This window comes from Eptesicus fuscus, chromosome 9 (assembly GCF_027574615.1).
Source record: "Eptesicus fuscus isolate TK198812 chromosome 9, DD_ASM_mEF_20220401, whole genome shotgun sequence".
In the NCBI taxonomy this organism is placed as follows: Eukaryota; Metazoa; Chordata; class Mammalia; order Chiroptera; family Vespertilionidae; genus Eptesicus; species Eptesicus fuscus.
The window spans coordinates 11,527,167-11,553,896 of NC_072481.1; the positions used below are offsets into that span (position 1 = coordinate 11,527,167).

At 53.2% G+C, this 26,730-nt stretch overlaps 2 protein-coding genes across 4 annotated transcripts; one reads left to right on the plus strand and one right to left on the minus strand.

Annotated features, from left to right (window-relative positions):
- PLA2G2C (phospholipase A2 group IIC) lies at nucleotides 1-18,792 on the minus strand. Of its 3 annotated transcripts, none has more exons than XM_028155442.2 (5): nucleotides 18,702-18,792; nucleotides 11,486-11,601; nucleotides 9,490-9,634; nucleotides 8,180-8,283; nucleotides 1-1,213 (listed from the first exon to the last, which is right to left on the minus strand). In XM_028155442.2, the coding sequence occupies exons 2-5, from the start codon at nucleotides 11,523-11,525 to the stop codon at nucleotides 1,044-1,046; spliced, it is 459 nt and encodes a 152-aa protein (XP_028011243.1). In that variant the 5' UTR covers nucleotides 11,526-11,601; nucleotides 18,702-18,792; the 3' UTR covers nucleotides 1-1,043. The 3 variants fall into 3 exon arrangements, with proteins under 3 accessions (XP_028011243.1, XP_054576807.1, XP_054576808.1); XM_054720832.1 differs by lacking the exon at nucleotides 18,702-18,792 and adding an exon at nucleotides 17,079-17,187; XM_054720833.1 differs by lacking the exon at nucleotides 18,702-18,792 and adding an exon at nucleotides 16,784-16,856.
- UBXN10 (UBX domain protein 10) lies at nucleotides 18,449-24,585 on the plus strand. Its single transcript, XM_028155440.2, has 2 exons — nucleotides 18,449-18,492; nucleotides 23,363-24,585. Exon 2 carries the CDS (start codon nucleotides 23,378-23,380, stop codon nucleotides 24,221-24,223), a length of 846 nt encoding a protein of 281 aa, XP_028011241.2. The 5' UTR covers nucleotides 18,449-18,492; nucleotides 23,363-23,377; the 3' UTR covers nucleotides 24,224-24,585.
- The last annotated feature ends 2,145 nt before the right edge of the window (nucleotides 24,586-26,730 follow it).

The following is a 26,730-nucleotide window of genomic DNA, read 5'->3' on the forward strand; positions in this document are numbered from 1 at the left end:
TGACTTAAAACAGCAGCCTTTATTTAGCTCACGATTCTGCGAGTTGGCAATTCGGCCTGGGCTCAGCCGGGTGGCTGTTTGGTCTTGGCTAGATTCCCGAGTGTGTCTGTGGTCAGCTATGGGTTGGCTTTGCTGATCTTCACCAAGCATTCTCAGTGTCTGAGGACTCAGTGGAGACGACGGGGCTGATGACTCTGGTCCAGGTGGGCTCCCAGCCTCTGGCAGGCCAGCCAGGCTTTTCCTCATGGTGAAGGCAGGGATCCTGAGAGAGTCTAATGCACTAGACCTAATGCCTAGACTGGGGAACTGGCAGACCATCAGTCCCACTACATCCTACCGACCAATGAAAGTCACCAGCCCAGTTCAGAGTTCAGATTCAAGGGCTGGGGAAAACACTCTACTTCGTGCTGGGAAAAGCAGAGTGTCACATGGTGAGAGGTGAGGGTACAGAGAGGCGAGAACACTGGTGCCGCTTGTTGATGCTCTCATGCTCTGTCTCCTGAGACGTGACAATGGCATCAATTTTCTCTCCCCGGAGCCTTTTCGGAAGGCAGAACACGAGCCAATGAGAGACAAGCTCCGAGTGTGCCTCAAGGGTCCGTGGCGTGTGTGCCGAGACCTTGCTCTGCTCACAGCTAGATGTGGACTATGGGCCCATTCCCCAAGTCCACCCTGCATCCTGATCTGGGGTGGGGGGAGGGGGGGCGGGAGGGAGACTTTAGGGAAGATCCTGGGGCCTCTTCCCTCCTGGGAACTTCCCAGGGTGGGTATTGGGGACGTCTCTCTACACTGTCATCTTGTTTCATTGCCTCCCACCCCCTCCTGCCATGGGAATGTGTCACTGATCTGTGTATACACTATGGTCTGTCTCCCTCCATTGAATGCCAGGATTTTGTCTTTGTTCTCCAGCCCTCTGGTGCTGAATGACAAAGGAGTACCCCCCAGCTGGATGCTGGCGGGTGAGCCTGTTGGGATGATGGGAGAGGGCTTCCCGGAAGCGATCCTAGAGCAGATGCTGACGGACAAGGTTTCCCGTGGCCCCCCTAGCACTGGAGTTTACGCCTGCCACAGCGGGGCCGGCTCAGGAAGAACTGCTTGAAGTTTCTCTCGTAGGTGGGCAGGTTCTCTTTGAAGCAGTACGCAGATCGCTTGTCACACTCGCAGGCCCTCAGCCCACAGAGGCAGCCGCCACCAGGACCCGGGGCACACTCACCTGTGGAGAGACAGGGGGTCACTGGGAGCTCCCAGCTCATGCCCGGGGTTTGGGTCTAAGGTTTGGAAAATAGAGAGCTTGCTGTAAGGGGTCAGGGGTTGAAAACAGAAAAGGGAAGTCACTTGGAGTCCTTTTCCTTCGGACCCAAGGCCGGATCACACCTGGACATGTCACAAGTACTGGCGTAAGGAGCGGTCTAGAAGGAAACAAGAGACGTGGGGGAGTGGGGGCTGCATGGAGGGGCGCCCTGAGTTGGTGCACCTGGGCCAAGGTAATGGACCCATTTCCTCAAAACTCATCTCATATTTCCAACCCCTTGCTTGACATCTCGCGTGAACCTCTCAGGCATCAACAATTTAAGATGCCCAAAGTGAATTCACACTGTAAGCGCTCCCTCCACCCACCAAGTCCGCCTTCTCCCACACTCCGGGCTCAGTAAATGGCATCACCTCCTACTCGAGCCGGAAAGCTAGCAGTCAACGTTGGTCCCTCCCCTCCTCTGACTTTTCACATCTAGTCCACCAGCAAGTTCCATCGATGTCCCCGTGTTTAAAATGTCACGCGCTGCCTGCTCCTCTCCGTCTTCTCAGCCACCACCCCAATCCCTGTCATCACCAGCTCTTTCCCTCCCAGTGGAAGGAAACAAGCAGGAACCTTCTTCAAATGGAGCCTGGATTAGGGTCACTCTCCTGCTTAAAGCCCTGCTGTGGGTTCCCACTACTGGGGGAAGACATTCCAAATTTGCCACGGACTCCAAAGCAGGCTTGCCCTGATCCGGCCCTCGCCAACCCCTTCATCCTCACTGTCCCTCGATCTGCACTGTCCCTCTTCTCCAGGCTCACCGGTCTCTCTATGGCACATGTCTTGCTCTGTCTGGTCCCAGGGCCTTGCCACTCTCTGTCCTCTTTGTCTAAAACAGTTCTCTCCGGGATCTTCAAGTGGCTAGATCCATCCCCATCCTTTGGGTCTTGGTCAAATTTGCCCTCGTCAGAGAGCTCTCCGTGACCACCCGACCTGAGGCTCTCTCCAGCCACTCTCCCTCACATCCTGCTTATTTCATTGGCTGTATTTTCATACCTGGTACTTCTCTTATTTATTTACTTGCTTGTGTCTGCCTCTCCTCAACAGAGTGTGAGCTCTGTGAGGCTGGGACGTTGTCTGTCCTGTCCACCACAGGGTCCCCGGCATTCAGAATAAATGCTGGCGCAGAGTAGGTGCTCAATAAAACAGTCGTTGACTAAATGAACGAAGCCTCCATGGGCCTTTGGGATCAAGTGTCTGCCCTTTGGCTGAATTCACCACTAGATGGAGATCTTCTGTTCTTCTGTTTATTAGTCAGAGCTATAGTGCTCTGTGTGTGTGTGTGTGTGTGTGTGTGTGTGTGTGAGAGAGAGAGAGAGAGAGAGAGAGAGAGAGAGAGAGAGAGAAGGGGGGTGGTAAGGCACAGATTTCTCTTTCTAGATAACCCCACCCAGTTTTACTCTCTTAAGGGAAACATGGAACTGACAGCTCAGGATAGTCTCTCATTCCGTGAAATGCGCTTTCACAAATGAGACAGAGCAAGAAGATCCACATTCCTGCCCGGGGCTCACCAGGCCGCCTGCCAGGCCTCTGCCCGGTCTCTGAGTCCTCTCCCTGGGCGCTCCTGTTCAGTCTCAGGGCTTTAAGTACCATCTGAGCACCGACGACTCTCTTGCTCTCAGCCCAGCCCAGAGGGCTCCCTCAAGCTCTAGACTCCAATACACTCGTGTCCACTCGACGTCCCTCTTGGTGTCTGACATGCATCTCGAACCCCGCATGGCGCATGACAAGCGCTTGCTGTGTCTCCGGAGTCCGCTCTTCCCAAACCTGCACAAGCCCAGAAGGTGACACCGTTCTCCACGGCTGCTCAGGACGAGAACCTCGGTTCAGCCTCTTTCCTTCCCGCCCCACGTCCAACCCATCCGCAGGTCCTGTCAATTTACCTCCACAACACACCCAGAACCTGACACGTCTCTTCGCCTCCACGCCGTCACCCTGATCCAAGCTGTGGCGACTCTCTAGTGCTACTGCAACAGTCCACGAACAGTTCCCCCTTTTCTCCCCTGGCTCCCCAACTTCTCTGCAGTGGCCACAGTGATCTTTCTAAAGCAAAACGAGTGCAGGTCACTCCCTGCCTCAAAGGATCCAGCAGCTTCCCCTGCAACTGAAGTGGAAGGTGAGCTCCTTGCCCTGTCCCCCACGCCTCCCCTCCCCTCCTTCCTGTCTCCTCTGCTCCCCCCAACCTGGCCAAATGCCACGTCCTTAGAGAAGTCCTCCTCAGCCACCTAAAGTAGCCATCCTTTCTCCCCCTGCCTTCGTCATTCTTTACCTTGTTGCCTTGTTTTAGATGCTTCGTAGCACTTGTCACTGCCTGAATGTACCTTTACTTCGGATTATTTTATGATCTGTCTCCCTCCTTAAAGGCAAGCTCTTTCCAGGCAGGGAGAATATCTTATCATTGCAGGCCTTCCGCCCTGAGCATGCGTCAACATGCCATCACTCCTGCTGCTGCCTCACTGGCTGGACTTATGCGACCTGTGGGGCAGCAAAAGGAGCCCATCCCAGGGACCAGGAAGCCAGGTTCTCGGTCCTAATCTGCTGCCCGCATGCTCTGAGGACTCGGTGCTTCTCTCCAAGCCTGTTCCTCAGCTTTCACATGGAGCTAAGGATACCTGCATAGACAAAGGCCTTTTCATTCACTCACTCATTGAACAAGCAGGGATTGACTTTCTTTTCTTTTCTTTTCTTTTCTTTTCTTTTCTTTTCTTTTCTTTTCTTTTCTTTCCTTTCCTTTCCTTTTCTTTTCTTTAAATATATCTTTATTGATTTCAGAGAGGAAGGGAGAGGGAAAGAGAGATAGAAACATCAATGATGAGAGAGAATCATTGATTAGCTGCCTCCTGCACGTCCCCCAATGGGGATCAAGCCCGCAACCTGGGCATGTGCCCTTGACCGGAATTGAACCTGGGACCCTTCAGTCTGCAGGCTGATGCTCTATCCACTGAGCCAAACCAGCTAGGGCAGGGATTGATTTTCTACCATGTGTCTGGCCTTTGTCTAGGATCTGGGGGTACAGGTCTGAGTGAGCAGACCCCACAGTGCACAGCTCCGGGGCATCCTTCTCTGTGGACTCTGAGAATGAGTGTCCCCAAACAAGACACGGTTGTTCCCTGCTCTCCAGGAACTCACATGCTATTGGGGGGAAAGTTGACGCAAAAGTAAACAAGAGAATTTCAGGGGGAGACAATTGCTAGGAGAGAAATGGTGATGTGTCGGGGAGTGGAAGGGTGGTGAGGAATTAACTCAGTAGTAAAGGAGGAAGACCTTTGCAAACAACACATCCCAATGGCTGCCAAGTTCACCGTTCCCCCTTTGGCAGAGGGAGAAGTCCCCTTGGCTGCAACTGGTCTCTGGTCTCTGGCCTCCCACGGCCAGGGTCCTCCTTGCACAACATATGCATGCATGTGTGGGTGAAGGGGCTGTCACCAGGGCTGATCTTCAAGTCCCCTGCAAATGCCAAGTACTTATGTAAGCCCACTCAAAGGAGGGATAACCGCAGGGCAAATCAGCCCCAGGGCTCTGGTTACAGGCCTATCTCTGCACTGATCTCCTAGTGACATTTAGAGACATGGACAGAGCAAGTTGTTTTTCTCCTTTCCCTCCCCTGCTCTCCGACTGCATCCCAGAGCAGCCACTGGTTGCTAGGCAACCTGGGACTGGGCTTGGGGGCAGGATTTCAGAACTGGAGGCTGGGGAGCGATTAACCCTTGGAGGGCAGCTCTTTGAACTGCAGTGTAACTGGGGTTGGGGGGGGGGTGCTTTTATTCTATAGAGGGTCCATGGCTTTAGCTCAAGGAGATGCTTCAAAGAAGCCTCTCCATGGTAATAGAGAAAATCCCACAAAGTAAAGGGGGGAAAAAATGGAGATGAAAAAAGCAACTTCTAAAAGGAAGGGCACCTGCTGTGGGCCAGAGCCTTTAGTTGGGTTACTTCAGTCTCTCCTTACAGGGACCTCATGAAGTGCATATTATCGGCTCCATTGTACAGATGAGGAGCCTAAGGCCCAGGTGGTTTTGCAATTATCCAGCCAGACGGGGTGAAGCTGGGATTCGGACCCAGCTCTGCCTAGCTCCCAAGCATTGCTCTCCCTGGGCCTCTCAGCCGGGCACCCAGAGCTACAACAGAAAGATCTGGGGCATCGGCCTTTCTTTGCCCCCTGGGCCAGGGCTGGGCATCCTGATGCGTGTGCTGCAGACAGCAAGAGGCATTTGTGTGGTCTCCCATCAAGTGCACCCATCACCCTCGGTCTCCCGACAGCCCCCTGCCACTGGGGAGGGCAGTGTGAGGCAGGAGCACCAGCTCTGGGGTCAGAGGACCTGGGTCCAAAGCCCAACTTTTCTTTCCCTGGCTGTGTGACCTTGGCCATCTCACTTAACCTCTCTGAGCCTCAGGGTCCTCCTGGATAATGGGGAGAATAATGCCCACCTCAAAGGTTTGTCATGGGGGTTCCAGGTGCTGTCACAGACGCTGTTGTTATTATTCCTAGTTTATGGATGAGGAGACGGAGGCCAGAAAACCCAGGCCAGGCAGTGTGTTCCAGAGCCTGGGAAAACCCAGGACACAGGTATTGTAACCCTGCCTGTGGCTCGGATCAAGCCTTTCTCCTCTCTGGGCCTCAGCCTCCCTGTCACTACGATTAAGGGTTGGTCTGGATGGTCCCTGAGGGCGCCTTCAGCCCCAGAGAATACCAAGAGAGCAGGGCCCGAGGCGGCCTTGCTCAGTGCCCCTGGTCCCTGGCACAGGGCTGGGCACTCAGTCATCACAGGGCAAGTGAATGAAGGTCCATGGGTCTCCCTTAAAGTCTCAGCACCTATAGCAACAGACCCTGGATTAGAACACAGATGACCCAGGTCTCGGCCCTGTCCCAGGAATCAGGGCCTTGGCAAGGTGGGATAAGGACGAGAGGGGGTCAGCCTGGTACTCACTGGCTGGTCAGCTGAGGAGGGGGATGCTGACATCCTGGTGGTGACAGGGAAGTGTCCCTGCATGTGAATTCTCTGAGCAGGGCTCTGTCCTCTGGGAGCCCTGATCGAGTTTCAGGAACAACTGTCCAGCTCCCAGCCCCTGCCTGCATCTTCTGTCACCACTCAGCATGTGCCAAGCAGAGGACAGTTCGGCATGCCACCCCCTGGGGCTCCAGCCTCCGTTCCCAGTCACTCTCCTCTATCTCCTCTGCCTCCTGGGGTTCTGGGCTGTGGCTCGGATCCCCACACAGGAGGCGAAGAGGGTTACTAAGGGAGCTTCCCCAGGTGTGGAGTGCCCAGGTCAGCCCTCGTGGGCACAGCCAGCCCACAGCAGCCCAGGGAAGAGGCGTGGTCTAGGCCTGGGACTGATGGGATGGGGGGAGGGGGGCGGGGGGGTCCTTTGTAGCTACTGACGTTCCATTTTCCCTCTTTATCGGGACATCAGAGGAGAGGGCTCCTTGAGTACATTTCCTCTAAAACCGATGCCTTTCCAGCCATTTGAGATAACACTTGACATGACAGATGGTAAGATCAAGATGAAAAGAGGCGAGGAGAAACCAGTGAGAAGATAGACAGCACGGCAGCGAGCAGGCTGAGAAAAGAGCTGGGGGGCATCTTTGTGGTGTGCCCCTCCCTCACCAACCAGCTGCCAGGCTTCTCCCCAACCCTGCCCCACATCCCTAGGTGGGGCCTAGAGGGGTGGGAGGAGGTGGTCAGAAACTTGGTCTGGCCTCCAGAGGGCATCAGAGGCCACAACAGACAATACTTTGGGGGCAACCTTCTCCCGCTCCCCCTCCCCTGCCCTTGCATGAGGCCCAATCCCTTCCCATCTCCTTGGACATGACCTTGGGGTCTCACAGAAGGGACACTTTGCTTTAGGCCTGAGGGTGGTCATGGCCAGACAGCTCCTACACAACAAGTCTCCTTAAACTCACATGGAAAAAAGGGGGTTCTCTCCCCATGGACCATGTGCCTGGTCAGGTGCTGTGGAGGCCCAGAAGCAGATGGAACTGAAGCTGGCCCTCCCGAGGCAGGGGTCTGAGCTCCCAGCCCACTGCGCTTCATGTCTCACCACCGGGACTGGGGAGACTGCACAGTCTCAGTCCATCTTGGTGTGTCCTGAGCCGGAACTCTGGGTGGGGGTACTGAACACGCCCTATAAGTGGGGAGATGAGGGCAAGAGAGATAGGGGTTCCCTGACCTCAGGAGGAGACACGAACTTGAAGACACACTCACAGCTGTGAAGAAACACGCAAGGGAAGGAAAGGGGTCCTGCTACTCCACAGGCCAAGGAGGAGGCGTGTCGCACACGCGCAGGGGAGGTCACACAGGGAGTGGCATTCACGAGGAGGCTATGGCCCAGGGCTTCCCAGGATGCTGCTCTTTAGACTGAACTTGCCCTACACACAGCCATGCCCCAGCAGCCCCAGAACATCCCGCCCTCTCCACGTGCTAGACACTCAGAACTTGCCCTCCTCCTTGAATGGCCTCGACGACATGTGAGTTCCCTTCCTGCGACCCTCCTATTTACTTGTGCGTCGCCCATGGCACCCATCACAGGGCTTGGCATGCCATACCCCTTCCCCAATATCTGTTCCACTGAAAGACAGCTGAGCTGCTTCGTTAACTCACGACAGACGTAAGGAGGAAGTTGCAAAAGCCAACGTAAGCTCAAGTCAACAACTGCGTGTTGAGCGCGTACCACAGGCACTGGCTCCGCGCTCCCAGAGGGCGCTGGGTGTAGCCGAGGGCGGGAGCAACCAGGAGGAACCCAGCAAGGACTCCCAGGAAGCTCTGGTTCTCGGACTTGCCACTTGCATCTCAAAGCACTCGCTCCCTAAATGTTCTCTGGGCCCACGAGGAGGCGGACATTAAGGGAAGGCTCAGGTTCAAAGATATTCCCCACAGAGAGGCTACTCACAGACCACAGTGCTGTTGACGATGTGGAACTGGTAGCTGCTCAGCAAGGGCTGGCAGCCCAGCTGCTTCAGCTTCTCGTAGCAGCAGTCGTGGGCCAGGCAGCACCTGGGGGCCAGACCAGAGGGGGAGGGGCTTTACCGTGGGTTGGCCCTGGGGGTGTGTGTCAGCTGGAGGCCCTTGGTGCAAAGGACTCACCTGCCTCCTCCCCCCGGGACAGGAAGGCGCTGAAGATAAAGAGGTAAACGAATGATAATATTAAAAATAATATAAGTAACCGCTAACCATTAGCGAGCCCTGTCCGGTACCTAGCTCAAATTTGCCCTCACTGTCCCCATTTCACAGCAGGAGGAAATGAGATTCGGAGGTGAATTTCCCAAAAGGACACAGCTGGAAAATGGCAGCTCCAAACGCAACTGTAGTTCTGTGTACTCATTCATTCATGTAAAGATTTTTTATGAGCACCTACTCTATGCCAAGCACTGTGGTAGTCTCTGAGGAGGCAGTTGTCAGCAAAAACACATAATGCTTTAGTGCTTGCTTTCATGGTGCTCAGAGTGTCAGGTCAGGGATTTGAGGGGAGCAGAAAGGGAGGACATTTGAGGGGAGGAAAAAGCTGGGGGGCAGCTCACTTCTTCAACCAGTGTAGAAGGGGCAGGGATGCAGAGACCGGGACGGATCTAAGACACGGAAAAGGAAGTACTGCAGTCTTCCCCTCTCCCCGTCCCTGCCCACAAGCAGGCTCTCAGCCACCGGTCATCTTTGGCTAATAGTCTTATTTCTCATCTGCCTTTGAACTTGGACAAGGAGGGCACAGAACTTCAAAGGGCCCAGACTTGAAAACAGGCAAATTCTTGTCCAGATCCTGACTTTTCCAAACTGGTCCTCGGATTCTCTCTCCTGGAATACGGAATTAGGATTGGGAGACAGTGGGTCAGTCTTGCTGCGCCCATAATCCTAAAAACTGGGGAGCTGAGAGAAGACCACGTTTGCCGTGAGAATTGAAAATGTTTCTAGAACTCTGAGCAGGACTGACTCCGTAATTTGCAAGGCCTGGTGCCAAATGAAAACACAGGGATTTCCAGATGGTGCAGGTCCTTGGGAATGCTGCACGGGCCACACGTGCAGGAGGTTGGCCCTGATCTTCCGTACCTTGAGTTAGTTCTCCCTCCAATTCCCATTCCGCTTTTTTCTCACCCTCACCTGAACTGGTTTCTGTTACTTGCAATGCGGGAGCCCTGATACACGCCCTCCTTCAAACATAGATTTCAAAGCAAATGAAATGCCGGGGGGCCTTGGCGCGTCTGCACTCACCTGTCAGTGTCGTCCACGGGGGTCCCCTTGCCCCCGAGCCCACAGTAGCAGCCGTATCCATAGTAGGAGAAGAAGGCACTCCGCCCTGTGATGTGCTTGACCATCCTCTGAAACTGCCAGAAGCTGCTGTGGGTGGGGGCTACCACTGCCAAGGAGAAAATCAGGAAGAGGAAACAATGCCACGAGAGCCTGGCATTCGGGGAATCAGGAGCCCCTGCGCCTGGCGCATCGGCACGCTGGGACCATCGGCCCCTTTAATGGGGAAGGAGACAGGATCAGATCTACCGCAGCGCACGGCTGGTTTCTTGCTTGTCCAGGGTGAGAACCCAGTTTCCGTGATGTTGAGAACAACATTGACAACTACAGTCTTCCCCCAAAGTAACCCCCTCCTTCCACCCACCGCAGAAACGTCCTCAGGCCTGATGGTCAACATTAACGGGGCAAGTTCAAGGCCAGAAATGCCAATCCCTACACATATCATAGAGCATTTACAGTCTCACAGAAGAAGCAAAAGACTTAAGCAGAAAAGATAACCTCATTCATTTTTTTAAATGGCAAATACATATGGACCCAGCAATTTTTACTTCTAAAAAATGCTTACAAAAGTCAAGGGAAATACATATGTGTGTGTTTGCTGCCGCATTTTCTGTGATATCTGCCCTGCCTAGCGTGGCTCACTTGGGTGGAGCGTCATCCTGTACACCAAACGGTGGCGGGTTTGATTCCCGGTCAGAGCACACATACCCAGGCTGCGGTTCAATCCCTGGTCAGGGCGGATGTGGGAAGCAGGTGATGGATGTTTCTCTCTCACATCGATGTTTCTCTCTTATCAATAATAATAATAATAATAATAATAATAAGGAAACTACCCACATAGCCACTGACAGGGGATAAAAACTATATGATGTCTTGAAAACATACTACTTTAAAAATTTTTTATTTTATTATTATTGATTTCAGAGAGGAAGGGAGAGGGTTAGTGAGATAGAAACATCAATGATGAGAGAGAATAATTGATCAGCTGTCTCCTGCACGCCCCCCACTGGGGATCAAGCCCGCAACCCGGGCATGTGCCCCGACCGGGAATCAAACTGTGACACGTCCCCCCACCCCCCTCCTCCCCACCCCCGGTTCATAGGTCAATGCTCAACCACTGAACCACACCAGCCGGGCAAAAACATACGACTTTTAGTAGCAATACCTCTAGGCAATGGGATTGAGGAAGTAAGTGGAGAGAAAAACAGGCAACATTTTATTTTATATATTCCAGGATGCACTTTCACTTTTATGCTGTATTATTCTCTTTTATGATGCACAGGCCTAATTTTTCTGTTAAAATGTGTTAAATGTGTGTGTGCAAAGTCCTGGAGGATAGACACCTAACTCTTACAAATGGTTGATCTGGGTGTAGGAAAAGGCTTGGGATCTGGGAGGCACGAGAGGGGTCTTTATTTTGTTACTCTCCACTCACTTATTTTACTTTTTAATTACATGCATATCTTAATTTTGCCATAAAAATAAAGCATAAACTTGAAGAAGAAAAACAGAGTGAGAGGGTTTGGGGAAATTTTCCCAGGAGCCTTCCCATCTCATACTGAGATCTTGGATATCTTGTCACAACGCACCAAGAGGGGCCAAAGCCTGGGGGTGGTCACTGCTGTCCAAACGGCCCCCACAGAGAGGCCAGAACCTTCTGGGCACACCACGGGGTGCGGAAGTGGCACTGCCGGCACATGGGCCCCCCACACCATGATCTTGAAAACTGTAAAGTCCACCATTAAGAGAAAAATGAGAACCCCATTTTGACATTTTTTGACTTAGGGACCCAAAAATTATTGCTCCACCGCTGAAACAGATAGGAAAACAGATTTAGACAAATCTTTATACAACTAATCCAAGAGTCGAAGAGTTTCACCTCAGGAGGGACCGCCCCACAGACACAGACACACAGGCGGGGGGCCAGCGCCCCGGAACTCGCCCGCTGCTCCCTACTCACAGCAGGATGTGAAGACCACGAGCACCCCGAGGACCTTCATTCCCGAGGGGACCAGGGGGTCCGAGGCGCCGCGATCACAGCTTCCTCCGGTCGCCAGGGGGCGGCTAGGTGAGCGCCTGTTCGGGGAGGAAATGACCAAATGAGGGGAGTCCGTGTGGGGGCCAAACCCCATCTGCAGGGCCGACGTTGGAAGGCCTCAGAGGAGAGCCCAGAGCAGAGAGAGCTCTTTAAACCTAACCATCTCTAAACATGACACTCTTTCTGGTCGTGAGACGCTAGTCAATATAAAGATAAAGAAGGCTCCAGTTGTTTAAAAAGCGCAAGTTTTGTGGTTTTTTTAAACATGTCTTTCTTTGGCAACACTATCCCTTCACCTTGTTTTTTCTTTTTCTTTTTCTCTTGAGGAGTCGGAATTTCTTCCATTCCCAAGTTTAAAGGCATGTATGTGGTCCATGACGGAGATCCAGCTTGGGAAAGTCTAGCCCTGTTTGCAAGGTAGATAACCCCCCACCCCCAGACACACACACACACACACACACACACACACACACACACACACACACGTTTACCTTTCTTGATGCCCAGGTATCTTATTCATAAACTTAGCCCCTAGGTTTCCTCTCCTTAAAGTGAGACCAAAAATGCCTATGGATCCTCTCCAACATTTATGAAGAAATTACTAAATGCCGGTGCTGTTTTCTTTGAAGGCTCCCTGGGTGTTCCATTATTTAATCCTCAGAAAACCTTGAGCAGCTTCACCATCCTTTTAGAGATGGAGAAACGGAGGCCCCAAGAGTTTGAACAACGTCCTTGCTCTCCCAAGGCCCCTGACTGCACAGACTCATGGGGACCAACTGAAATAATGCAGTAAACCTGCTTTGTATTATCAAATGCAGCGACAGGTAGACACGCCCTTCCTATTGCTGTTAGCAGTGGTGATGGTGCCCACACTCGGCAACCTTCCCACAGGACAGCAGAGAGAATGGGGGCTCAGTGTCCCACCTCGTCACAGGGAGCCCCCTGATCAGTCAACAGCTCTCTTTAAGTACAAGTGGTCTCTGTGCGCCCATCATAAATCAAGCTAAGTCTGATAACGTCAGCACCAGGAGTATGAACAATGGCTCGGGTGAGCCTAGAGCAGTGGTCGGCAAACTCCTTAGTCAGCAGAGCCAAATATCAACAGTACAATGATTGCAATTTCTTTTGAGAGCCAAATTTTTTAAACTTAAACTTCTTCTAACGCCACTTCTTCAACATAGACTCGCCCAGGCCGTGGTATTTTGTGGAAGAGCCACACTCAAGGGGACCAAAGAGCCGCATGTGGCTGGCGAGCCGCAGTTTGCCGACCACGGGCCTAGAGGACTTGGCAGGTGCAGACCTACACTTACACTTCGTGGTGAGGTTTGCCAGGAAAACTCCTAAACGAGGGTCCTGCTGCGGAGCCGGGGAGGGAATCAGAGTCTGCTATTCTTGCCCTCTTCGGCAAAATTCTGGTGGGCGCTGCAGGCCTTGGCCAGGCCTGGTCCCAAACGGCTTTCATCGCAAATACTCTGCAGGACGTTCCAGCTCTACGGACTGGCTTCCTTCTTCTCTTTTGAGTCTTAACAAATAATTGTGTGATGGTTTAGTCCATGAGGAAGGGGCTGACATTTTCAAATGAGCAGGTGATGGCAAGGAAACAGCACAGACTCTTATTAAGCACCAACTATGTGCTTTTCTAGTGGCATAGGATTCTGGCCCAAGCAAGGCTGCTGAGCTGGTTGGAGAGACCAAGTGGGTAAATACAGACCAAAAGCCCGATATGGGGAGAAATTCTGTGTTTGGTTCTCCATTGTTTCTGGAATGCTTAGCCCAATCTTTTCAGGGCTGGGACCTGCCCCTGACACTCCCACTCCCTGAGAAATGCCTCTGCTGTAGGGAACTGTCTGGTTCAAGGTTATGACCCCTCCTGGTGAGGGGGCAGAAGTAACCCCTCGCCAATGCCTAGCTCAGGTGATGATTTAAAGGGCCGTCCCTTGCCTCCTTCAGGACAGCTCCAGAGCTCCCCAGAAGACAAGCTGAGGCCTCAGCAACTGCCCTCTGTGGGTCAGCTTCTCCCTCTATGGTCAGCTTCTCCCTCTGTGGGTCAGCTTCTCCCTCTGTGAGTCAGCTTCTCCCTCTGTTGGATCAGCTTCTTCCTCTCTCTCCCCAGTCTTGCCTTGCTCACTTCCCGGCTGGTGTGTCTCCTGGTTGTCCCCCAGCAATGCACTTCTCCGTCCCAGCATCTGTGTCCAGGGAGGCCAATCTAAGCCTGGGTAGAGCGATGAGCAATGCTCTATGGATTGTACAATAAATGCCTTTGAGCTCAGAGGTAGGAAAAGTGAATTCACCTCCACAAGGAGGTGGCATTTGAGGGGGCCTGGAATTACCTTAAATTTGCATTCTGCTCCTATATACTCCTCTACAACCCCACCCATCTGACAGTTGAGAAACCAGGGCACAGCGAGAAGTGACCTGAAAAGATCCACATAGCTACCAAGTGGCAGGGCTTAACCTCTGGTCACTGACGCCACCCAGTGCTTTTTGCACCTCACCAGACCCCTGACTAGACCTCTTGTTTGTGTAGCATTTTGAAGGTCACACAGCATTTTCACAGACACTGACCTTCACAGCAGTGACTTAGGCAGGACAGACATGGTTCTCTCCATCTGACAAATCATTGTTGGAGTTTTTGATTGTGCTGAAACAAAACCAGGAGGCCTACAGACTTGATGAAGGGCGAAAGCGTAGTAGGGAGCATGCATGGCCTCCTATGCCAGCCTCTAGGGCAACAGCCAGCAAGTTGGCAGGTGCTTAAGAGCTACCCTCTCAGACCCATCAATTCATCTTACATAGACAGTGATAAAACGTGGGTTGGCTTTTTCCCCATGGAGAAGATGAGGAGGAAGGAGCCTGAAAGATCTGCAAGTCAAGGCGCATTCCAATTTGTTCATCTCTTTATCCCTAGAATCTAAGTAGCACAGTGCCAAGGACAAACCAGCAATAATGGTAAGGGTGGGTAACATTTGCATCACGCTCGTTTTACACCTTGTACAGTTTCTGAGCACTTCACACATATCTACTCATTACGTCCTCACAACCCCCAGCTAGGTAAGTACTATTATTTTCCTCATTCTGCAGATAAGGAAACTAGGCACAGAGAGATGGGCAGTAAATAAATATTTGGGGAATGAATGAATGGATGATCAGAGTACAATCATGCTCCAAGTTACAGAAATAAAAACAAAACCACAACCTACTGAGGACCAGCATAAGGCTGCGCACCATTGGATTATCTGATTGAATCCACTTGGAATAGTCCCGAGGGGGCACAGAAAATCAACCCCAGTTTATTGATAAGGAAATAGAGCCGGGCAGAGGTTAGGTGCTTTGCCCTGCAAACTGATGGAGCCAGAACTTAACCCAGGTGTGTCTGATTCCAAAGGTGGCACCCCTCCCCCTTGGCAGTTCTCCTGTTTACCTGTGGGTCACCGAGCAACGGGCCATACCTATCCAAAACACTGAGAACACAACCAATGACCAAGCATCCAAGCAGCTGCTACAATGGTCTCCTCTCAGACACTGTTCTAGCAATGCATCACCAGCCTCTCTTTGCTCAGACACGGAAGTTAAATGGGGATGTAGGTCGAGTGGCTCCTCTTAGCAGGGAGGCAAAGGAGAGGAAGAAATGCTTAAAACGGTAACTGATAAAGCCTGGGAGCCTGGGGACATTGAGTATAGGGGCAGATGGCTCTAGCCACATCAACACTGTTGTTCCTGGAGCACAATTACGGACTTTGTGTCACCCAGAAAAGGTTTCATTTGGCCAGGGACTGCAAAGGTGAAAAGCACATAAGCTCCTGCCTCAGCCCAGCCCGGGGGGAGGTCATTTAGACTGCAAGCAGCCAGATATCCTTGGGGGGATACCAACTGGCGGCTTGCTAGATCTCTCAAGGGGAAAGCCAGCCGTGGGGTTGGCATCACCATCATTATTAACTGAATTCTCATTTGCCAAGCACCTATTTTTATCATCTCTACACGGCAACCCTATTCTTAGCATCTCCATTCTACAGATGTGCAAACGGAGGCCCATGGAAGTTAAACCAGTCACCCCAGGTTCTCAGCTAGCAAGTGGTGCAGCCAAGATTCAAACTTGACCACAGAGTCCATGCCTGCAACGCCTGTGATGGTCCCATCGGTGGATACAGATGAAGTGCCGGGCATGAAGATGAGAGGAGCTAATCTAATGGTGAGGGTGCACGGTGCCATCTTGGTTGGGCATGTTCTACTGGACCAAAAGGGACCTGAAAAGGCCCATGAGGTTTGAAGAGAGAGAAGGTGTTCCAGAAAAGCCTGCATGAAAGAGGTGACTTTTAAGATGAGCCTCGAAGGGATCAGCAAATTTGGATTAACTTCAAGGAAGGGAGCAGGGTGGGGTAGGCATGAGCAAAGACCCTAGAGGTGAAAAACCCGAGGGCCCGGGTTTCCCTTTGGGAAACCAGTTGGCTGGAGCTCAGGGAGAGAGCTGGGGCGTTGCGGGAACCATGGCTGGGAAGGTGAGAGAGTCCACACGGAGCCGGCATGGCGGTGACCTCTGGCCACGTGACTGAGAACCCATTTGGCAGGTGTGCACTACAGGGTCCGTCCTTTGCGGACACCTTCTTTAAAGAAAGCTGGGAGAGAGGGGCAGCAGAGGCAGCTCTCTCCTTAAAGAGCCGGCAGGCACAGCAGTCACCTGGCCAGCTGCCTTTCCTTCCCTCCAGCCTCCCTCTCATGTCATGCTGTGCATTACATGACACCAGGAAGCAAAAGACACTGCAAATATTAAACAGGCCTAGGCACAAGCACCATTTCACTGCCTGCCCGCGTGGGCACGCATGCACACACACACACACACACACACACACACTCAAAGGGGGCGAGAAGCCAATTTGATTCTCCAAAAGATTGCATAATTCTTAGGTGATATTAAAATAGCTGATGAAGAATTCACTTTAATCTTTCCTGGGTGGGTGTTGCCGGGCTGAAGCGCATTGCTTAGCTATTTCTGACAGAATCATATACAGGAAAGAAGCCACCAGCCCCGAGTGGCAAACCTTTATCAGCTCCTAAAACTGCCACCTCCTGCACCTTCTTGGGGCCTCAGACCCCTCCCTGAGTGTCCAGGATGGGTGATGAGGTGACCATAGCAGGAAGTCTGCCCAGCCCCAGCCTAGGCCCTCACCTCCCACTTGAGGCACTTCCTGAGATGGACAGAAACACCCCTGCTGAAATGATTACCTCCTTTGCAGCCCCAAAGACCTTCTGTCGGTGCCAAGCGCTTAGCTCGTAACCATGTCCAGCCTGTGCCTGCCCTTCCACACTTGGCTCCAACTGTATTGAAAATCATCTGATTTGTCACTCTCTGGGGGTCTTCTCAGCCCAATGTAAACATCTCGAGGAGGGTTGGAGTCATGCTCATATAGCAAATACTTTGCCACCATGCTGGGTAATGAATCCCAATTCTCTCCTCTGATATGGTTCTTGAATATCTACTAACATTACCTTTGAATATGATAGTCACTAAGTTATTCACCTGCATATTCCAAGAGTCTAGAACAGTGCCTGGCAGACCACAGCCCCGTTAGGACTCCTTCTGAAGCCATCTTCATTTCATCGTGGAAGAAAGACGACTTCACCCACTGAGTTCTGAAGGGTACGTGAGCGTTAGGTAAAGGAAAGGAAGGAGGGGGTTGGGGAGCTTGGAGAAGAATCTTCTAAGCAGAGGGGACAGCAGAAGCCAAGTCCTGCATTGTGGTGAGGGTGTGCATTCGTGTGGCCTGTGACAGAGAACAGGCTTCTGGGAAGTCCTGGAGGAGCAGTCAGTTTTGGACAGACTCAGAGGATGGATCCCCTGCATTGAAACAGGAGGGAGAGGGGAAAGCAGGGAGACAAAAGTAGACAAGTTGGTAGGGCTGATGGCAGAAAGCTGAGAACAGTTCCATCTGATGGCTTCTATTGTCTCTCTGAAGAGAGAAGTAAGTTTGCCTTCTGAGTGGGAGGAGGGAAGGAGAGAGGTGGGAGCTTTCGGGAGAGAGAACAGGTTTGAAATAGCCAGGGAGCAGAAAGGAGACAGCACTGAGCTGGGGAAAGTGGAATGATTTCTGCGTGGGTTGAGGCTTTAGTCGGGGTTGGAGATCATTCCATTATTCAATGTAAGGTGGCTGGTCAAGATCTCTTCAGTACCCAGGTGTCAGTGGGCTGACTGAGGTTTCCGCGAGTGGGAGGAATGGAGAGACAGCAGGCAGGGCCTAGAGGATTCTTGCAAGAAAATTGGCTGAGGGGATGGGCCAGGGAAGGAGCAGGTTGTTAAGCAGGAAGAAAGCAGAGAGGGCAGTGGGCGGGAGACTTGATGATGTGGAAAGACAAACGCAGTAGGAGTTGCTGGAAGTGTAAGAGGTCATGATCAGGAAGGTCAAAGCAAGTGTCAATGTCGTTGAAAACAAGGTCCCAGATGGGATGTGGAAATGAGGAGGTCGGGGATCTGGTAGTGAAAGAGTTGCACCGAGGACAGCTAAGGCAGACAAGTGCTCCCCAACTCAAACAGATGCCTTGAGAGCAGCCACTCAGATTCTAGGGTCACCAGAAATCAGTGAGTGCAGCAGCCTCTTCTAAAACCTGGGGACACTGGCAGGGTCAGGCCTGACCCAAGGTCACAAACCGGGGCTAAGGCGGCGGGCTGCTCCGCACCGCCAGCCCAGGGCAGAGCCAGGCGCTCTCCGCGGAGATGGGAACCAGGCCGGGAGGCAGGTGCGGTCTGCCAGGTCCGCCTACCCCGCCTCCGCCCTGCACCTGGCCCCCACCCACTTCACCCCCTCATCAGGGCCTGGCCTATTCCGGGGCCAGACCGGAAGCACGTGGCCCCCCCACCAGCTCGGTTGCCCGGGAGACCGGGGCTGTTTACCAGCGGGACAGAGCCCGGGACTGCGCGGATGGAGCGGAGAGGCGAGGTGAGCATGGCCTCCGCTGGCCCAGAGAGTCAGCGCACAGCCCCCTGCGGCTTGAAAGGGACCGGGGAGGCCAGACCCAACCCCCCACACGTCGCCCAGGCGGGCCGCCCCAAGCCGGACTAGGCGAACCCTGGGAGATAGGACAGGGGCCCTGCGAGTGGTGGCTACTCCCCAGTGCCAGTGCCAAAGCCAGCCCGGCCAGAGCTCACCGTTGCTGGAATAGGACAACTCCGGGGCTCTGCGGCAGCCGAGGGGCCTAGGGAACCGTTGGGCCATGCCCTCCTGGTTGGGCAGGACAGACAGGACACAGATCCAGAGGGACAAAAGGACATCCCGTCACATGGAGAGACCGGAACCAGCTCTGAGCCTCCCCCAGACCAGTGCTCTTTCACCCAAGTCAGCTCTCACTTTCTGCAAGTTCTTTCTGGCCCCTCCCCGACCCCTCTTCCAGCTGCTGAGGCTGGTTTCCCTGTGGAGCTGCCAGTTCTTGGGGACAATGGAGCTGTCCCCCTCCACCTACCCATTCCCCTGGGAGTCACTCCCAATTCCTTTTCCAAACCTTTGATCACTGGGTGGCTTGTGGTCCAATCTCTCCACGCCCCCTTTACACGTGGCACGCTGCACAGGACCGTGTATTCCAGTCATGAGCCCTGGTGAGAACTGGGAATGGTCCCAAAGCTTGCTCCCGCTCAGGCCAACTGCCATCTCCTGCTGGTTCTTCTGAGCGGTTTCATCCTGAAAGCATCGCGAGGAGGGGTGGGAATTGGCAGGGGGATAGTATTAACTGATAAATATTTTTAAAAGACCGATTCACATGTACGCACCCTTAGTACATCCCAGCAGACGGCATGTGGGTGGTCATGTTTTATTGCACTTACCGTGGATTTAGATTTGGGCTGTGCGTGCCAGAGGGTGGTCTGACCCTGTGGCGGGTGGGAGGCGGGCCCTGGGAAAGCAGGAATGTGGCGACAGCTTCTCCTGTCGCGGTTTCCTTCTTTCTGGTTGACCTGGCGATTAATCTTAAGGAATGCGCACCTGCCCTTTTGGCAGCTCCTTGGAAGCCGCTCACTGACTGTGTGTGTTTCCTGACTCCTAGCAGGCCTCTGGGCCAGACGGTGTGTGTAAGGAAACAGGCCACTTGCCGATCCAGCCGGCAGCTTGATGGATGCCTACGCCTAATCTTGTCAAGTCACTTTGTGGTTGTGTCTGCCCGGCCTAGAGGTGGTGAAATGAGCCGAGCAGGGATAATGACGGGTGCCGCGCACGCCTTTCTGGACTGAGCGGGGCAGGCAGCGGTTCTGGACCCAAGGTGTGAACATAAAGGCATGAAGTTGGCCCCGGTCCCCACACACCTGCTTGCCCCACCTCCCCTCTCCATGTTCTCGATGCCGGGGAGAGTTGGTGTTCCCGCCACGTAGCAGATGGTCCCTGCACTTGGGAGGAGGCAGTGGGTTACGAAAGCAGGTTCGATGGAATGGTTTTACCTGAAGGAGGTGTTAGTCTCTAAATAACCATGAGTGGGCTTAGAGGCATTAGTCACAACTGAGGTTGTGCTCTGAGATGGCTCGCAGTCATGGTAGCTTATGACCAGCGTGTCTTGACTATGACGCCCCCTGAACATGGATAATTATATCGTGCCAAGAGGTATAGAAAGTGCATGCACAGACTCCAGCTTTACTGTTAAAAATAATCCAGCAGAGCGCCCGGGAGGAGGCATGACTCTGCTCGTCCAAGTTGTTAAGGAAGAGGTTTCTAAGTTACCAAGCTCCCTGACAGTAAAACCTTCCCCAGGCATGTGTGGGAGCTGGAAGCCAAGCCTGTGATAACTCCGTGGAAGCTGTGGCAAATTAATAGCCATTCCGCAAGGGGGAGGGTGGGCAGAGAGGGGGAGTGATGTGCCTGTTGAGCTTATCTTTGGCAGAACAGTTGGACAATTATGACCTCCTCGCGCTGCCCTGAGTTAAAGTGCAGAATTGCTTAATTACAAGTGAAAGACGTTAGAACTAAACTAAAAGGGGGGAAAAAAAACCCCAACACATTCTTCACAGTTGATCAGAAAATAGATTAAATTATGGAGACGGGCAGGCTGTTTTGATGCCAAGGAGAAGGCTTCTGAACTCCCAGCCGCCAGATTGGGTGTGAAGGATGAGTGAGAAGTGGAAAATGGTGGTGTTTTGAAGACTGGGTCTGTGAGCAGAATGGAGAAAAGACAGAGGCTGTTAAGTAGAGAGAGAGAGAGAGAGAGAGAGAGAGTAGCTTTGCTCAAGACTTTGCACTGAGTAGGACTTCAGGAAAATCCAGGGATAGCATGTTTTGTCCGGTTGTGGTTTTAATGGAGAGGAAGAGGAGACTCCCTAAAACCAGGCAACAGTGGCAACGCCCACAGAATGTACTCGGTTGCTCAGGGTTTCGTGATGAAGGCAGCTTGGAGTAAGTGAAATTGAGGTGTTTAAGATTAGAGCATGGAGTTAGGAGGGATTTATTAGAAAGCATTGATCTCATATTGTTGAGGCCATTTCAGTAGGTGGTAGCCCGCTGAAATCCACCTTCTGGCATTTCTGCGCAGTGGGCGGGGCAGGCACGAGTCCCCCGATTCACCCAGCTGGTTCGAGATGACTACACCCCGGGGAAGAGCTCTGAAGCAACAGGCAAGGCATTTGGACCTAAAATAATAAAAGCACGAAACCAACAAGAAACCAAAAGCAAAGAAATCCCTTAATCACTTAATTAAATCTTCACTTTGCACCAAGCCCGGTGGTCACGGCCTTACCTACGTTATTTCATGCTACTAGCTTCATGTTTCAGATAAAGAGGCTGATCCAGAGGTATTTAAATAATGCCTTCGGGGTCATATAGTTCATCCCATCGATGAGGAAAGTGACATACTCGCACGATGGAGCCACTGCCTGTGGTCACATCGCCAGCTCGAGACAGAGCCTGAAATAGAACCCTGGTCTTAGGAGTCCAGGGCCCGTGTCCTGTGCACCCAAACCTGCTGCTGCTTAGGGGCCACGAGGCACCGGGAAGTTGCCCGGTCTGTAGAGGGCTGGTCAGCCTGTGGGCGGAGAGAACAGCAGGCACAGTGGTGGCCAGGATTGGGAGGGAGGCAGGAGCCCAAGACCTAGCAGTGTCCTGGGAAGATGTGACCGGGGACCAGCAGGAGGAGGTGGCTGTAACCGTGCTAGTGAAAGGGCCACCAAGATGGCCAGGAAAGAAGGGAAAACCTAATTTGGCGGTTGCGGGCCAGCACAGGGAAATGCTCTCGCCTCCCACCGTGCGTGGGCACCCTGCTCCTGTGAGCTTTCGCAGGCACTCCTGAGCACCCCAGGGGTCAGAGACAAATACGGGGCCCTCTAAGTGTTTGCGAGGTAGCTGGGGAGACAGGAGCGTTAACAGCAAGAGACAGAATGTGGTCCGTGCTGGGCCTCAAAACAGGACCCGTGCCACAGACCTGGGTTCTGTTTCAGGCGCGGCCGCTCGCTGGCTGTGACCCCAGGGAAGTGGCTCCGCCTTTCTGGCTCACCTGTCTGTAGGATTAGCATGGGCCCAGCGTCCCCTTCGCAATTGGTCTAGGGCAGTGTTTGGTCATGACGGCCGGCGGGCCAAATCCTGCCCACACAACCACGTTTTTGTGTGGCTCGTGATCCAAGAAGAGTTTTTAGACTTTTAAGTGGTTGGGGGGAAAAAAATCAAAAGAAGAATACTATTCTGTGTCACATGAGAGCTATCTGAAATTCAAATTTCTGTGTCTGCACAGGAAGGTTTATTTAAATACAGCCACACCCGTTCATTTGCATACCGTCTGTGCCAGTTTTCACGCCAAAAGGGCGGAGTTGGGTACTTGTGACAGACAGTCTGAAAATGTCTACTATCTGCCCATTTACAGAAGAGGTTTGCTGGGCCCTAGACTAGATCCCGAGGACGCCCCTGTAAGTTCTGGCCCACGGGCGGGTCAGCAATGGGGCCGCCCCCTCCTCTCCCTCCGCCCCTGCTGACAAGGGTTGGGGGGGTGGAGGGACACTGCACTGGGCGATCTGTGCAGAGCCACCTCAGCAAGGCTGAATGACAAGACAAGACGGTAGGAAGGAAAAGCAACGGGCAGATTGGTCAAGAGGAAAAGGACTGAGGGAAAAGGGAAGTGGGGGTCACAGAGGGTGTCTCGTCCAGTGAATACTGGACCAGCGCTAACTGCTGTCCCCTGTGCCGGGACGCCCTCTAACGGCGCGCAGGGGAAGTTCACTGGTCTGCCCCTCAGCTCTTGCGTGAAGCTGAGCCTGGCTCTCCTGGGCGGGGACTTAACAGCCTACATTCGCTCTTTAGAGCACAAGCAGCTCCTGGTACCGCTGCTTCGCATACTCGTGTGTGGCTGATTCTATGCTACAATGACAGGGCTGAGGAGCTGGGACAGAGACCCCGTGGTTCCCAAAGCCGGAAGTATTGATGGAAAAAGGTAGCCCACCCCTGGTCTAGGTTGTAACATGGCCTGTGCCTTCTCATCATGGTGTCTCAGCTTAAAGTCCGCCCCCCACCCCCCATTAAGAATCAGAATTAGTCCCCGCCCTGGTCACTCTCCGATGAAATACTTTATCTTCTTCATTGCAGTTATTACTCTTTGAAAATAGCTGTTTACGTATAAGCTTAACACTTGTCTTTTCTCACTACAATAATGTAAGTTGCAAGGATTTTGGTTCACTGATACAGTCCAATACCTAGAATGAATGAATGAATGAGTGAGTGAATGAATGAATTGCAGCTGGTGCCCCTCTCCTTTGTGGCCAGTTGGCTTATTCTGGCACCTGGGGAGTGAGTGGATCCAGAAGTGCCAGGGCCTTTAATCCATGGCCTCCTCTCTTTTCTCCTGCTTCCTTAGGGGTCTTGAGAAGCAATGGCCACAGAAGCCCCTGTGAACAGAGCCCTCCCTGAATGCAGCACTGTCGTCAGCACAGCAGCCGACGGCTTCCTTTGGCAGCCAGACTCGGTGAACATGCACGTCATAAGGCCCAAGTCCGCCAAGGGCCGCACGCGGCCGAGGCTACACAAACCCCAGGACGCAGGGGTGTGCTCTCACCGCACACCATCTTCCCCGCCTCCAGCCATTCCCTGCGAGTCGCCAAGCAGCCAGAAGCCAGGAGCCTGTGCGCCCAGGTCCCCAAACCAGGGCGCTCCCCATGAGGTCCCCGAGCTGCTGCAGCAGGTGCCCATGGGCGCTTCCTCCTCCCTCAATAAGTACCCGGTCCTTCCTTCCATCAACAGGAAGGCCCTGGGGGCGGGGGACGTGGAAACAGTAGCTCAAAGGGCCGGCTCCCTGCAGCTGAGCAGCATCCAGGCTCTTTACCAAGAGGAGGCCTGCACCATGAAGACCAGCCAAGAAGATTCCAGAGCCGCAGCCCGTTTCCTGGAGAGGAAGCTCGCCATCCAAACCAGGAGGCAGAGCTCCTCCAGGGCTGGAGACCTGGAGGAGCCATCCGATCAAGAGCCGAGGCTGCTGCTTGCCGTCAGATCACCGTCAGGCCGAAGGTTCGTTCGCCATTTCCGGCCAACGGATGACCTGCAGACCATTGTGGCCGTGGCCGAGCACAAGAACAAGGCCACCTACCGGCACTGCAGCATTGAAACGATGGAGGTGCCCAGGCGGCGTTTCTCCGACCTCACCAAGTCTCTGCAGGAGTGCAGGATCCCTCACAAGTCGGTGCTGGGCATCTCACAGGAAGACGGGGAGCGGTGGGTCTGAGGCCACAGCCACCCAGCCGGGGTCCTGGGTCTCTGAGCAAGGAGCATGCTCAGGTGCCAGGGCCTCCCGGGCAGGTGGTTCCAAGTGCCACGTGAGCCTCGTGCAGCGATGATTCCTGGGACTCTCGTCTTCACAGCATCTCCTTTTAAGCAGTGAAATCTGCGCCTGCTCCAAGTGCACCAAGAAGATTCTCTCCGGTTGTTAAATTCTCTCCACCCCTGGAGTGAACTGGTCAGTGACCAGGGCGGTTCCTGCAACAGTGGTGGCCAGGCCTTCTCCTTCCCAGCGTTTTGGGACCTTCCTGGAGCACCTGCTCGTCTTTACAATGATCTCTCTCTCTCTCTCTCTCTCTCTCTCTCTCTCTCTCTTCTTTCTCTCTCTCTCTCAATCTCCCCGCTCCCCCCCCCCCCTCTCTCTCTCAGCCAATGGTTTGCCCTTCTGTATTTGATGCAGGATTAAACACTTCCCAGAGAGGATTCTAGTCTGGTAAATAACCAGGGTTCAGGAAATGTCCAACTGGCATTTGTCTTTCTTGCAAGTATTTTAAGAAACAGGTGGTGACCTGAGTCGGAAGCAGCCCCTCCGCTGGGCTCCGGTGGCTAGACTCCCGGGGTTTCGGTTTGTGTGAGGTGGCTGCAGAGGAAAGAACGGGTCTTCTGCTAGTACAGCTCTCCCACTACATCCATTGTCCAAACAGCCTGAGAGTTGGAAAGCAAATCGCCAGTAGATGAGCCGGTAGCTGCCTTGAAACAGAGACTGACCAGGGTTAACATCTTGTGGCAGCTACTCTCTGAGTGCAGAATTCTTCCAAAGCTGAGAAAAGCCCGTGTGATCTGACTTTCTTAGTCAGTGATGAGTCTTTGGTTTTGTAATTGTATAAACCTACAAGTCTACAGGTTTGTACTAACCCCCCCCCTCCCCCCCGTTTATCGGGGTGTGGATGCACTGCTTTATCCCCCAGTTTCAGTGTCTCGCCTTCTTCAACCACAGAGGCTCCAGTGGTGCCCCTGTTCTCTGACTTAGAATCCCCCGCAGGGCGTGGGCACCTGGGTTCCGTGTCACATGCTGTGCCTGTGCGGAGAGACCATGTGTCCCAGTGTCTGGCTGATTGGCATGAAGCACCTCTGACCGCCTTAGCCTGTAGCTGTGTTAAAGCCACAAAGTCTTATTTTTCCAACTCTGAGTGGTGACACGGACAGTTTGCCAAAGTTCTCTGGTATTGCTAGTTTAGCAAGACTCCCACGTCTCATCTGGGTCCCCTTTATGGCCAAATCACTCCTCAGAGTAGGGAAACTTGTCCCCCGCCCCCTCCCCCTCCCCAGCCTGGCCACCGTGAAGCCCTGAGAACTGACATGCACGCATAGAAGGCAGGCGTTCTAGAAGCATGTCATTGTTGCTGCTTCCACAACAAGGGCTTCTTGGGCATCGATAAGAAATGTGGTTGGAAACGTGACCTCCAGCAAATCGATACTTAGCCGCTGAGATCAGCACCATCATCACTTCTGCCAAAGAAGGCTCGCCTTGTCCTAACCGCACCCCACACCACCCGAACCATCTAGAATAGGTGGCAACATTTCCTAAGACCATCAGGGTTTGGTCAGCAGCTCCTCTGACTGCAAAGGTCAGCTGGGGCTGCAGTGCCTGAGGCAGCCCGTGCAACTGGCCAGGTCTCCCAATCACCGACCAGTGGCTGGAGCCTGGTGCCTGCAGTCCAGGGGTTTCACCTCCCACCCAGGACTCCCGGACACAACTGTGCCTTTGATCTAGCATTCGGGCGGAGGTGGAGGTGGGGGGGAGTGGAAGCGCCTCCCGCCTCCCACGAAATCACACCTACTCTGTGGTAAGAATAAAATGCCACCCACCTGGGACTCGGTAATTTCTCCAGGCAGGAAATCTTGAGAAGACTTCAGTGAAACGGGGCATGCTCGAAGCAGTTAGAGCCTTCCGCATTTAGGGGTTTGCTGCTGCTATTTAGCTTAGAGTTTTTGGGGTGGTGAAAAATAATGGAAGGCAGGAAGCATAGAAATATTTTAAGATATATGAATGAAGCTAGATGTGAACCAGCTTAATAAACTTTTGTTTTGGACAAACGATGATGATTCTAACAATAAAACCCATTTGTGTGAAACTGAGTCGATGGAGAAGTGCATCTTCTATTTTAGCCCAAGACTCCGGTTGCCACACTCTGGTGGACAAAGGGCGTTGTCAACCTGACCTTCAGTTTTCTCCTTGGTAAAGCGCTTGGCTCTGTTCCAAGTCCTCATCCCCAGACCCCCCCAGATGCTCCCAAAACTCTTGCTGTCAGCTTCTATCACAGCACGAAGCTTGTCTGCATGGAGAATCTATGAGTTTCTCCTGGAAATCACCCCACGCTCTCCTTGAGGTTGGTGAGAGCAGACTATCTCAGGATTTCAGAGTCCTTGTCGGCTCTGCATGTGGCATTGCCAATTAGGGGCTGTGGCCTAAGGGGCTAAGCCGGGCCCAGTGCACGCCTCTTGGTGGCCCTG